Source organism: Pithys albifrons, chromosome 5 (genome assembly GCF_047495875.1).
Source record: "Pithys albifrons albifrons isolate INPA30051 chromosome 5, PitAlb_v1, whole genome shotgun sequence".
Lineage (NCBI taxonomy): Eukaryota > Metazoa > Chordata > Aves > Passeriformes > Thamnophilidae > Pithys > Pithys albifrons.
The window spans coordinates 12,245,806-12,257,930 of NC_092462.1; the positions used below are offsets into that span (position 1 = coordinate 12,245,806).

A 12,125-nucleotide genomic window follows, 5' to 3' on the forward strand; every position below is an offset into this window, starting at 1 on the left:
GAGGCAATGGCAAAGCTGAAGGACATTGAGTAAGATGGACTGATGCTCGTAGTGCCAGTTGCAACTAAATTACTTAGGGAATTAATGGGTTTAGTTTTATGTAATTTGTTTAGTGGTTGCAGTATCGTACTGGGGAAAGACAATGTTTAATTGCAAATGTAGATGTGACATGACATTCTGTCTTGCTGACTTTTTCAAGAGTGTAGGGAAAGTGTAAACAGCTCAGGAAAAGCATACATTTTACATTGCAACGGGCTGTTAGTAAAGGGCTCTGATGCTTTATTCACATGAAGCTCATCATGTTTTTGGTATTCAGGGAAGGCATCCATGTTATTTATTTATTTGGGTTTTTTTTTAAAAAAATACAGTCTTCACAGCAATTTACGGACTTTCTTCATAATGCTGAAGTGCAGGTATTCATCCAGAAAGCTGTTAACAATCCCAGCTGTACCCAGGGTTATCAGGCAAACTAGAATTATCAAATTCAAATAAAAACCTGTTAACCTAGAAGTAGAAAGCAGAAAAACACTGTTACAATCTGTACATGGTATGTTACAGTGAAACTGTGTGTCCACAAGAGTTAGGAAGAGGTGTGTGGAATCAGAAAGGACCACTGCTGCAACACTACCTTGGGATGTTTCAGAATAAATTGTGACTTTTCACATGACATACATGACTTTTGCTAGGGAGAAGAGAGATTCCTAATATCCTCTCTATCAGAAAACTTTCCCCCAGTGTTTCTAAATATTCGTGAGGCTGCCTCATCCCATGACTTGAAGACCTGAAAGTAAAGTGGCAGAAAGGCTTGAGCAACTCACTGCAATTCCAGGTGCAGGAGTGTGGGAGAGAAGAGAAGTCTTAGGGACTGAGGAAGAGGTATGAATGTCTCTTATATCCACTTCTGTTGGGCAGGTACCCTCTGCTGAGCTGAGAAATCTGCTACTGGTTATCACTCTGACTGGGAGATGGATTTTTGGACCAGAAAGGAAGACCCTGAGAATCTCACTGGTGCCTAAAGACTTGATATAAGCAGCCTTTCTGGGCATGCCGTGTCTAGATGCAGATTTGAAAATGGTGAAGTATGGAATTTTCTCAGTTTCAAGACAGCATGAAAGACATCTTTAGCTTAGCCCTAGCTGTAATCAGTTTTTTGAATATGCAGACTAGGTTTGTCTTTATAACTAGGAAGCCTGTAGTCACTGATTAGGATTGAGATTCAGTGTGAAAGCTAATTACTTTCTTGCTACTAAGCCTGCTGTAGGCTTGTTGTATGTTCTGGGGCTGGGTTCTGCATGCCTGACTTGTGCTGACCTGTTGTTAGTTGAAGATTCTGGTGGAGGTTAGCACCAGGGAGGCCTTGGGAACAAAGCCATTTCCCAGGGCTATCAGGCTGGCTCTTGGCACCCTCTGTTTGATGCAAAGAAATCAGAGTCTCACCAGTGTGTGAACCTCAGTCTAATAGTGAAGTCAGCCACTGTTCTAAGGCTTCCCTGAGAGGCTGAATCTATCGTTTTAAGAGTACTGAAGTAAAACATTGGAAAGATTTTTTTGAACAAAGTACCTTTATGTTTGTTGATTCAAAAAAATCCATTATGATCTCCTTCTTTACTTATTTACATTTCTGCTCCCCAAATTTCCTTTACAGTTGTAACTCTTCTGGCTGGTGTTCATTGCACCATTTAAATTATTGCATCTCTTACTGGAAATATAAAACTATCTCCAGGTATTTGCTCTGGAAAACATAGCCTCTCCCTTCTCTCAAGCAACAGCTCTTCCAAAGTGAGTAAAGGACTGGAGGAGCTGTAGTGAAGGAGAATGGTAACTTTGGTACACAAGCCATGGAAAATAGCCCTGTAGGACAATATTTTGCTGCTGAAGGATTATTCACTCCAAAATAGTCCAATTGTTTTCTGTCTTTCTCTAGAAGACATTTCAAGTATCTTAATTTTATGACAAGCATATATCTTGCTGCTTTCTTCTTATGACTGATAATGAGTGGTGGAAGAGTCTTAGGTCAGGTCACAGAAGATAGTGCAGTGGCTTCAGTGAAACAAGAAATAAACCATGTGTTTCAGTGTTTACAGTGGAAAGTGTTTGGCCAGTGTGCATGTTTGCTGAAGCAGAATTCGTGTCAGGAGATGCCGTGCACTTAGCAATCATTAACGCATTCTTATCTGAAGCCATGTTCTCTTATCTGTTTGGTGAAGGTTCACCAACCTCCAAGACCAGATTGTTTGTTTCCTGCAATTTGTATGGATAAAGAAAATGTCTTAATGTGACAAAGAGAGGAAAATTCCAAAAAGCAGATGGGCAGGCATGGTGCAAACCCTAAGAGCACAAGCAATCTCCCACCCAGGGGAGATGCAATACTGTGCTTCTGTTTTCAGAGCTCTTTGAATCTGGTTGCCAATTACGGCCAGTACAAAGCAGGTGCCTACAAGGTGAGCATCAAACTTTTTCTCTCTCCTGACCTGTAGTACGTGCTCATCCTAACCTAGGCTTCTGCCATAACACCCACACCTCTTCCCTGAGGGTTTCTGCTTCAGACCTATTGCTGACACTTTACACATGTTGCATTCAATTATAATCACGTTTCACTGCCAGTTCTTGGCTCTCAGCCCAGCTTCAGGCCACTGCCTGGAGCTGTTAACCTGCATTCAGCAGGTAATTCCTTACCTTCCTTTCACAGACTGGACATAACCATGGAAGTACTTGTAGCGGGCAAACATGTACAACACACCCAGAAAGGAAGATAATTCTGAGAAAGAAAAGATTCATAGGGTCACAAAAGGAGTTTGAAAACTAAAAAAATGAGGATTTCAGAGCATTAACTACTTTAGTTACATTTTCTAGTCATATTGTTCTGAGCATTTTCTTAGCTACTCATACTCTGGGAAGTTATCTTGGGAAAGAATCATTCCAAAGAGAGAGATATATATATTCTTAAATGCTCACTGCAGGAGGCTCTTGATATGGGTTTACAGATGGGGTGGATATAGGACTGTCCAAAAAAATCTTAAGAATTCCCTGAAAAGGAAAACTCAGGAACTAACAGGAATCTGTACCCCCTCCTTGGTTTTTTGGTTATCCCAGTGAGAAGACAGTGGGTTGGAGCACTGTGGCTTGACCCAGCACTATTTCATACTGTTATTGCAGTTCACACTAAAGGGGAGTGTTTGTTTTGGAAAGAGAATCTTATTTATGTTGTTAATAACCTGCTTTGCATTTATATAGCAACTTTTATCGGAGAATGGGAGAGAAAGCTGTAGTGAAGTTAGCTTTCTGATCTCCCTGAGGGAAGAGTACAAAGTCACCTCCATTTGAGAGATGGAGCAGGTTATGGAGGTCAGTTGTATTATCCACAACTAAGCAGTGCCTGTTAATTTTGAGTTTTCGAACTGTGCATGTGGGTATTCCAGAGCCTTCACTGTGTTCTGGACTAACTCATGTAAACACACCTTTGGGATATAGCTGAAAAATTATTTGAAGGGGAGTTTATAATCATCCTTCATTTCTTACATGTGACAGCACCTGTGTTGCTGGTTAGCAACTGTGATCTCCCTTGATTCAAGTGCCTGTCTATGAACACATGTATTATTTCATATACAATTTGTTGACTTAAGTGGTGCTACTTTGGATTTACAGTGGATTTATAACAGAGACAGGACTTCTGCCTTTTAGGTAGCCCCAAACCAAAATGACTGTTTTGGAGCAAATACAGAAAATGGAGTAGTTCAGGAAGGAGAGGAGTGATGGGTATGAGCTAGTTATCTTTTCACCAGCCCACAGACTTCATGCTTCTAAAGTTTTAGTTGGGAAAGGATTAAAAAGGAAGAATGCAAAAGTTAGGCTCTATCACAAGTTCTAGCTGTATGAGAGAACACCCCATCACTGTCAGGAGATATCATGGACCAACCTTGCAAAGTCCAACAGAGTGAGAGGTATGAAAGCTCTGTGGTGTCTGAGTTCGGAACATTTGATAAAAAATGTCCCTGTGCCAGATGTCTGAGAAAACATAACAGGTTTTCATGAGTCCCCATTGCAAACCTGAAGATGCAGCTGCTATGACTGTGCTTCAGTGCTCAGTGCTATGTCCCATAGCAAGTAAATGAGTCACAGCCCAGTGGTGGTGTCTCATTGGGAATATAAAACCACAAAGGTTTTTTGGTTTGAGCTCCATCTCCATCAGACAAGTACAAGTACTCTGACCTGAGTCTTTTCAGGCTGCCTCCTCCCAAGGAATGGCAGCTCTGCCTGATCTGTGAGAACTGCCCCATATTGTGCCAGAAATTGTTGGTGGGAAGCATCTGGAAGCTGCTTTTCTGAATGATGCACACTGAAAATCCCCTGAGTGTATGATAAATGTGTCATGCCTCTTGGTTTGCAGAGGGAAGTGAAAGCTGGTGGGGCTATACAAAATGCCATGACTAAGTGGGGATTTCAGTGGCACTGAGCATTTCTCTAGCAAGGCTATGCTACAGTAATGCAAAGAAACCAGGGGGAAAAGATACCTACTTCCTGATAAAACTAAAGTGTTTTTTAAAGTCACATAAAACTTCTCAGATCAAGATAAAAGCAGGAAGTGTTTACCTTGATTAAAAAACCATCCTGCAGTCCAGAGGCCAATCAGAAATATTGGGTAAAACTCCACACAGTTTTGTCTGCAGAATAAATTTGAAAGAACGTTAGTTTGGAAAGCAAAAGGACTACAGGTGGGATTTTCAAGGAGAATCAGCTTTGGCCTCATTTTGTTGCCCCTGAAGTTAATGCAACAGAATCCAATGGAAGCACAGTCAAGGCAGCATTAGGCACTCCTAAAGTTCTCTGTAATCTCTAATACAAATTATTTAAAATATTTTCTTGGCATTTAAACTTAGGCAAAAATCTGGATCCCAAGTACATGGAAATAAATAGGACAAACAATCCTAAATCAAATGCCTGTGCAGCAGAGAGAGGCAGGAATTCCAGCACATGGGTGTGATGTTAATTACTTACTCTATACTTGGTATGCAAGTTTTGTGTGTCAGCATTCCCAGGACTGCCAGAGGAAGCATGGAACTGTGCAGGGGCAGCTTGGATTGCTCTGCTGAGGTCAGCTGCCCTTATAAAGTGCTATCAGGCACAGGCAGCACACAGTAGATCTTCTTATGGCAAGGACCTTTATTTCTGGGCATAAGCATCACTAATATTTTGTTGGGATATCTTTTCTTGGTTGTTCTGAATTAATTTCTTTTTAAGGATTTAAGCTAACTTCTATATCTAAGTTATCATGTTATCTAATAAGTTGTCTAATGTATTCTATGTCTCCTTATTGTTATCCACTACAGTAACTCTAGTTACAGCAGAGGGGATTGGTTGAAATAAATATAAATAATTTTGCACAGGATCACTAATTAATCACAAACTGAAGCCCTTTAGGAAAACTGTCTTCTGAGATTGGCTATTCCACCATTATCCACTGTGAAGACAAAGTTTTTCTTTGCTCTTCTTCCACATGGTTGATGTTAGCCACAGTCCAAGAACTGAGAGCACAGCTTGCTAGATCCAGAACATCTGACCAAGTTACAGTGTTAGCTCTCAGATCCTACCTAAGTTTGGGTGATCTAATTGCCTGGTTTGACCAGAATTTGAGCAGGGATTGTGAGATGAGCTGAACTTACCCCATTGTTATTAAAACAATAGCTGAACCATTTGAAAAGCCATCAGTTCATTTTCTTTTTTTTTTCCACTTTTGAGCAAAAGATGACTTTTTAAGATAAAGTTTTTGCTTTTTTTCTGGACTGAATTGTTATTCATTGCCACCATCTTTATGATCTCTAGACTTACTGTGCACGAAATGTTCTGTCAAATTCTGGAGCTCCAGTGACAGCTGGGGGCATGACCTTGTGCTTCATTCTTGACTTCCCCACCAGCCAAGCAAAATGACCTGCAAGCCAGAATAAGAGCTCACAAATGACACAGTTCCTCAGTTCAGTTGCATCTCTAACAAGCAAATTTTTATTTTTTTTAGTAGAGATCATTGTTTTTCAACTTTTGCCATTTCATTTGACACAGAGACCAGTATTAGATAAACTAGTTTTTCCTTACAAAAGTTGAGATCTTATCTTCAAGAGCAATATTCATGAGAAAGGGGAAAAAATGTTATTTCAGAAATATATTCACTCTCTTTTCATATTTGCTACACTAGCTAGGACTTAAATATCCTTCACCTCATCTGAATCCTAGAACTACACAGCCCGGGAGCAGCCCAGTCACACTTCAGGGGCAATGTTACAATCTTGGAAACAAAAATCTGGTAGCTACCTTTTTAAAGGTATTTGTCCATATCTTAGAGCACATGCTTTTCCATCTGTCTTGGACACTCAAAAATTCAGTCTATTGGAAAGAGCAGAGAGAGTTGCAACTGGTGAGGCTGCAGCCTGTTCCCTGCTCTCCATGTGATCTACTGGAGAGGTCTGAGAGCTACCCATTGGAGGAACTTCTGCTGTTTCTCCTCCACTGACTGGAGTTGATAGTACTTGCCTGTCTTGTAACAAGGATTTTTTAGAACTGATGCCATGCCATGAAAAGGATAGATTACTTACTGTACAGTGACTAAATATCAGTTATTTACCAAAAAGCCCAAACAGATCAAACACTATCTCTCCACTTCTGACCACTATTCTAGGATCACAGCCCACATGTAAATGCATACCTCATTTTACTGATGTCCTCATTGCAGAAGTCTCCCCCTGAAAGTTGAACAGAGGCTGACTCAGGGACAAAAGGCAACTCACAGAGGGCAATTCCCCACACGCAGCAGAACTACTGGGCAACAGCCTGTTTGCCTCTAAACTCTTTGTGTACATGGAGGTAATATTATTATTATCTCCAACTTACTTTCCTGGCCATGTCATAGCCACCCTGAGAGGCTCACTGCCTACCTTGCACCTAAACCATCTGGATCCAGAAACCAGGCACCCACCTGAGTTCACTGAAAAGACCTGTCTAAGGTGGGAGACTAGAACATACCTTCTATCCTCCCTTCTGGGAGCAGTGGCACTAAAACACAGCCAGAGATATGGTGCTGCCCCGTGCATCTCCTGTATCTTAGCCTTGTGGCCAAAGCCTTCATCAACCCAAAAAAGCATTTTCCCATCTGTCTTCTCCCCATAGAAGTAATTACAGGCTATGCTCAAGTGACCTCTTAACCTTTCTCTCCAGAAACCAGTCAGAGCAGCTCAGCTATCTCTCTATAAGGCATGTTTACAGGACCTTTCATTGTATTTTCATCCAGCAAGGTCTGCTCTGCCCCTGCAGAGCCTGGTGATTATACCTGATGTTTCATCTGTTATTAGCCACCTTGCAGCACTTACAGAAGGGAAGAATAGCAGTGGAGAGGGTTTAGGGAACATACTTCATGGAGACTGAAACTTAGGGAAGCACAAGAATTGCCTCTGAGAAATGTTGTCCCTGAACAACTGAAAAGTTCTTTCCAACTTCTGTCACCCTTAAAATGATCTGTTTTTTTGACAAATGCTACATGCTGGCAAATCCTGCCTGGCTTATTGGTCAAAGGAGTAGGTGAGCTGTAGTGTTTTGTGCAATAGCATTTTTAGCCAGCATCCTCCTCATTTTTGCTTCCAATGAGCCATTCAAGGCATACAATCAGTCTAGGACCAGGTTTTCTCTACTGAGGGACTAAGGCAAGCCAAGATAGCTCATTGCATCCAAATCAGTTTTGTTTTGTTTTGTTTTGTTTTTAAAGGCCTTGAATGGATGCTGTACAAAATAAACTTACTGGGGAAAATAAGATTAAGGCACTGTAGGGGCCAAATCATCCTTGTTTGTTCAGTACAAGTGACCAAAGCAAATCATCAGGGCTGTGGTACAACCCTGGCCTCAGCTGTAATGTGATCTGCCCATAGTATCGCTCAGTCAACAAGGCTCTGGTTTGAGGGGCAGAGACTGGGAAATGAGAGTCTGTGGTTAACTGCAAGAAGTAGGTTGTGCTAGTGTGATAGTACAGCCACCCATCATAAACTCCACTTATTTAGTGGCTTCCGCTGTGATCGGTGGGAACTTGACTTCAAAGGGGCACTAGTGGGCTTTTATACACCAGTGAAAGCCAAGCTGTGGCAACAGGAGAACAAAAGTCATGCCTGTCATCCTGTAAGAAAAGGTGAGCCTGGTGTGCAGAAGAAGACAGATGCTGACCAGGGAGGTAAAAAGAGCTCAGGAGAGGAATAATTACTGTGGGTTTTGTTAACTGCCTAGGACTTGCATTTTAGTTCCCCCTGGTGAACGGAAAGTAGCAATGTAACTCCAATTTACATTTTGTGATGATGGTTTAACAAAGGCTAGAGTAAATAACAAAGCAATGGGTGAGCTCGTCTGCCCTTCTCACAGGAGGTGCTGTCGGGAGGACTCCAGAAAGTAGTGCAGCAGGAGTAACTAAAGATTTCATAGCCTTTTCTTCCCATTGAATCAAGTTGTTAATTCTGACAGACTAAATTACATGACTGAGGTAGTTACAAAGTATGCTTGACTTGCTTTTGTTTGCCTTTTTTTTTTCCTTTCATCTTCAGGTGGCATTTATGGTTACTGAATCAATACCTTCACTCTGAAAACACGGGACAAAGCAGACTTCTGAGGAATGTCACTCTCAAACATTTTATATATGTAAAAATCCTGCAGAGAAGCTGCTACTTGTATTAGAGTGTATGATAGTGCATATTAATTTGCATAGCCTGGCCTAAGACTCTGTAAAAAAAACAAATCAAATACTTTTTAATAATGTCTTGCTAGGCCCTGGAATTATTAAAAGTGATTTTAAAAGTTGGTACTTCAGAGAGATGATGCAAAACAGAGAAGCAGTGGGACTCCTGTGTCCCTGCTCTTTTCTGTATCAATGACTGGGATTCGTTCTGCCTTTTCATCGAATTCCCTTGTATTCCCATCAGTCTAAAAAACACTGATCTCTCAGGCAAATCTCGACTGCTTAAAACTAGATTCATGACTGGAAACCAGTTCCTGCACTGTTTCTGCTCCTTTCTACCCTGGGGCATTTTTTGCACCACTTAATCTTCGACTGGCCTGATTCCTTGAATAACTCATGGTTCTGATGTACCTCTGATGGCTGCTAAGTGAAACCTGACTTCCATCACTGCTTCAGGGAGGGGGTATCTCCCATTAGCACCTTCCCAACTAAGGACTGGAGGCTCAGCAAAACAAACAGAGCACCAAGTGCTGTGTATGTTGTATTTAGTTCACAGCAAACAGTCACACACAGGGCTGCTACCTCTCCATGAACTGGCTATAACACATGCTGGTTTCACAACATTCATTTCAACTTCCATAAATTAGTTAGTGTTGGGTTACCCATGCTAGAAAGCATGCTGAAAGTACAACAAGATGTCATAGTTTAAATCAGGTCAGCGGATCAGTTCTTACACAAATTTCTCTTTGGGCTTGATGTCAGACTGCCAGTGTAAATTAAACTCCAGGTTATATCATCTTTTCTGTGATTTTTAACTAAGATTTACCAATATATATGCTTGTAGCCTCGTTATGCTGTGTGCTGAAGGAATCTCCTGGTCCTGGATTATCAGTCCATTAACCTAGGAGAAGTGTGTGCTCTATGCTCACCCCGACCATGTGGCCTCTGAGAGCCCCCCAGAAAGGACACACAGGGACCACCGGCAAAGGCAGGAACAAACAGGAAGTTTAATCAGGGCTACAGGTTTATATGGACTTTGGAGGGATAAAAATTCACCAATAAGGGACAAGGGGGGGGGTAGTCTGAATTTGTGCCAATAGAAGTAAGGGGATTTACATTCAGTGGGAGAGGGTTTCAGACATGAGGTCACTGTCCTCCCAGCCCCCTGGCCTGGCAGGGGGTTATGGGAAGAAGAAGCAATGACAATGCAGTTTTTACATTCAGTACATTCAAACCACATTAAAAACATCAGTTGTTAAAGCATTCTCAGTGGCTGGTGTGTTTTCTTCATCAGTCCATTTCTGACACGACATTCTCCAAGCCATGTATTGAGAATGCATTGCTACAATGGATTATCCATCATGAGGAAGAATACAGGTATTTTCCAACTCATCTCACAGTTTCTGTATCTATACAACTTCTTGAGTTTTCAAGCCGAACAATGACTGGGTTTTTTGTTTGGTTGGTTTTAATCCTTCACACTTTTATGTTAAAAATCAAGGCAGTCAAGCTAAACTTTCCTGAAAGTCAATGATGAATATTGCCAACCAACAAATACAGGGGTATAGAGAGAGAAACAGATCACAGTGTATATTGTAGCTGCTCTGATGACAGAGAAAGAGAATGTCAATTTTCAGTCCTTTTTATTTGCCTGCTGTTGTGTTGTAGTTTTTTCAACTGGAAGGGTCAGATTCTGAAGCTTTTTCTTTCTGCTGTATTATTTCAGCAGCTGAGGCTTTGAAAACAAATAAATAATCAAGCCACACTGACAAGTTGCTAGGTAAGGTGGCAGTGCTATAGATATTTTGAAAAAAAGGTAATTATTTTTAACTTGCTTTAAATCTCATTGCACAAATGCCTTCAAAATGTATCTTGTTCCCTGGTGTAAACACAACTATATGAATCAACGTATTTCAAAGAAAATAATGACAAGCATTAAAAATCATACTGCAGTTTTAGATGGATATACAGCAAAAGCTGCTGTATATTCTAATCATGGAATAGAGTCATTAAGGTAGGAAAACACCTACAAGATCATCAAGTCCAACTGTTAACACAGCACTGCCTTGCTCACAACTAAGCCATGTCCCAAGAGCCACATCCACATGCCTTCTTAACACCTCCAGGGATGGTGATTCCACTACTTCCCTGGGCAGTCTATTCCTTGATTCTCAGAGACATATCTGCAGGGCATAACATAAATCCGCTTAGATCTTAAAGAAATGAAGTGATGAGAACATAATATGGAATATCTCATATTTTTGTTGCCCCATGCAAAGGTTTGCTTTCTTATTTCATTTCAGACACTAAGTATTTATCTGTATTTCAGGAAATTTTTTTCCTTGCAGTGCTTTCAGTCCAGCATTGGGGTATTCAATTTCACAAATTTACTCTCCCTTTTGAGGTTTCCAGTTATACAGGTGCCTAAATAAGAATCAAAACCAAGACACAATGTGGCTTTGAGGTAACTTTACAGCTAGTTATATGCTCTGATAATAACACAATTCCAAAAAGTCAACAAGCAAAAGAGAATTGAAAACAAAGTAGTTTCTTCCCACAGAGAAAAGTAACCTGTCCCACTCAGGTATGGAGAGGGCAAACAATGCTCCTGTGAGAAAAATCTTAGGAGTTCTCAGAAATTAAAGTTACAGAGCAACCGATCTATCATAAAATTGTACTTCACAACCGGTGGAAACCTCCCCAAGCCCCAGCCATGCAACTCACAGCTCTTTCTTACATTGCTGGAAGGCGGAAAGAAGAGAGACAGCCGCAAGCAAAATGAAATCACCAGCCATGATCCCAGCAGTGTCCGTGTGCAAACAGGATGTGTGTATTGGAGAGCTTGAGTGAGCAATGCGGAAAAACAACAGGTGGGAGAATTATAGTTCTTTTCAGGATTGCAACAAAGGTCTGCCCTGGAAACAAAACAGACTAGTTTTTAAAACAAGAGTGCAAAATTACGGACATTTTTTTGTTCCTGGAAAAGTTCAGCCCTGCCTGCTTCTTGCCTGTGTGAAAGCGCAGTGAGAACAAAACCAGACTTTCCTGCCTCTGTGGATTCAGCTGTTCCTTTATGTCTTGGATTCCAGTTGCAATCTCTCTGGGGGCGAAGCCTTTTTGTTCTGTGTTTGTCGAGGCTCTGGTACGGCGTCCAGCGCTAGCAGTGCCGCTTGAAAGCAGCAGGTGCGGGAGACGCGAGGGAGGAGCGGAGATTTGTGCGATCCCTGCGCTTGATTTGCGGGTTTCGCCGAGCGTGGACGGCACAGGCTCCGACGGCTGGCACGGCAACAATTTCCAAGTAGTCAGCATGCAGAAAGGAATTGTTCAGGATAGTTGAAAGGGTAAAACAACTGAGAAAGAGAGAAAGCAATATCTCCCCTGGTTTTATTGCTTAGAGCACCCTTCCTATAGCTTATGCCTAGTCTTA

General features: G+C 41.4%; 1 protein-coding gene across 1 annotated transcript; it reads right to left on the bottom strand.

Annotated features, from left to right (window-relative positions):
• Positions 1 to 256: 256 nt before the first annotated feature.
• Positions 257 to 11,587, bottom strand: MGST2 (microsomal glutathione S-transferase 2). Its single transcript, XM_071555098.1, has 5 exons — positions 11,436 to 11,587; positions 5,827 to 5,926; positions 4,591 to 4,661; positions 2,677 to 2,758; positions 257 to 504 (listed from the first exon to the last, which is right to left on the bottom strand). The coding sequence occupies exons 1-5, from the start codon at positions 11,491 to 11,493 to the stop codon at positions 372 to 374; spliced, it is 444 nt and encodes a 147-aa protein (XP_071411199.1). The 5' UTR covers positions 11,494 to 11,587; the 3' UTR covers positions 257 to 371.
• Positions 11,588 to 12,125: the final 538 nt, after the last annotated feature.

What these genes read in the sequence shown, in the direction of transcription:
- MGST2 (XM_071555098.1), bottom strand. Translation starts at nt 11,493, where the DNA reads ATGGCTGGTGATTTCATTTTGCTTGCGGCTGTCTCTCTTCTTTCCGCC. An exon ending in AGGATGGTTTTTTAATCAAG is followed by an intron (nt 2,759 to 4,590) that starts GTAAACACTTCC and finishes TTTCTTTCTCAG; the next exon opens with AATTATCTTCCTTTCTGGGT. An exon ending in GTCCAGTCTGTGAAAGGAAG is followed by an intron (nt 505 to 2,676) that starts GTAAGGAATTAC and finishes TTCTACTTCTAG; the next exon opens with GTTAACAGGTTTTTATTTGA.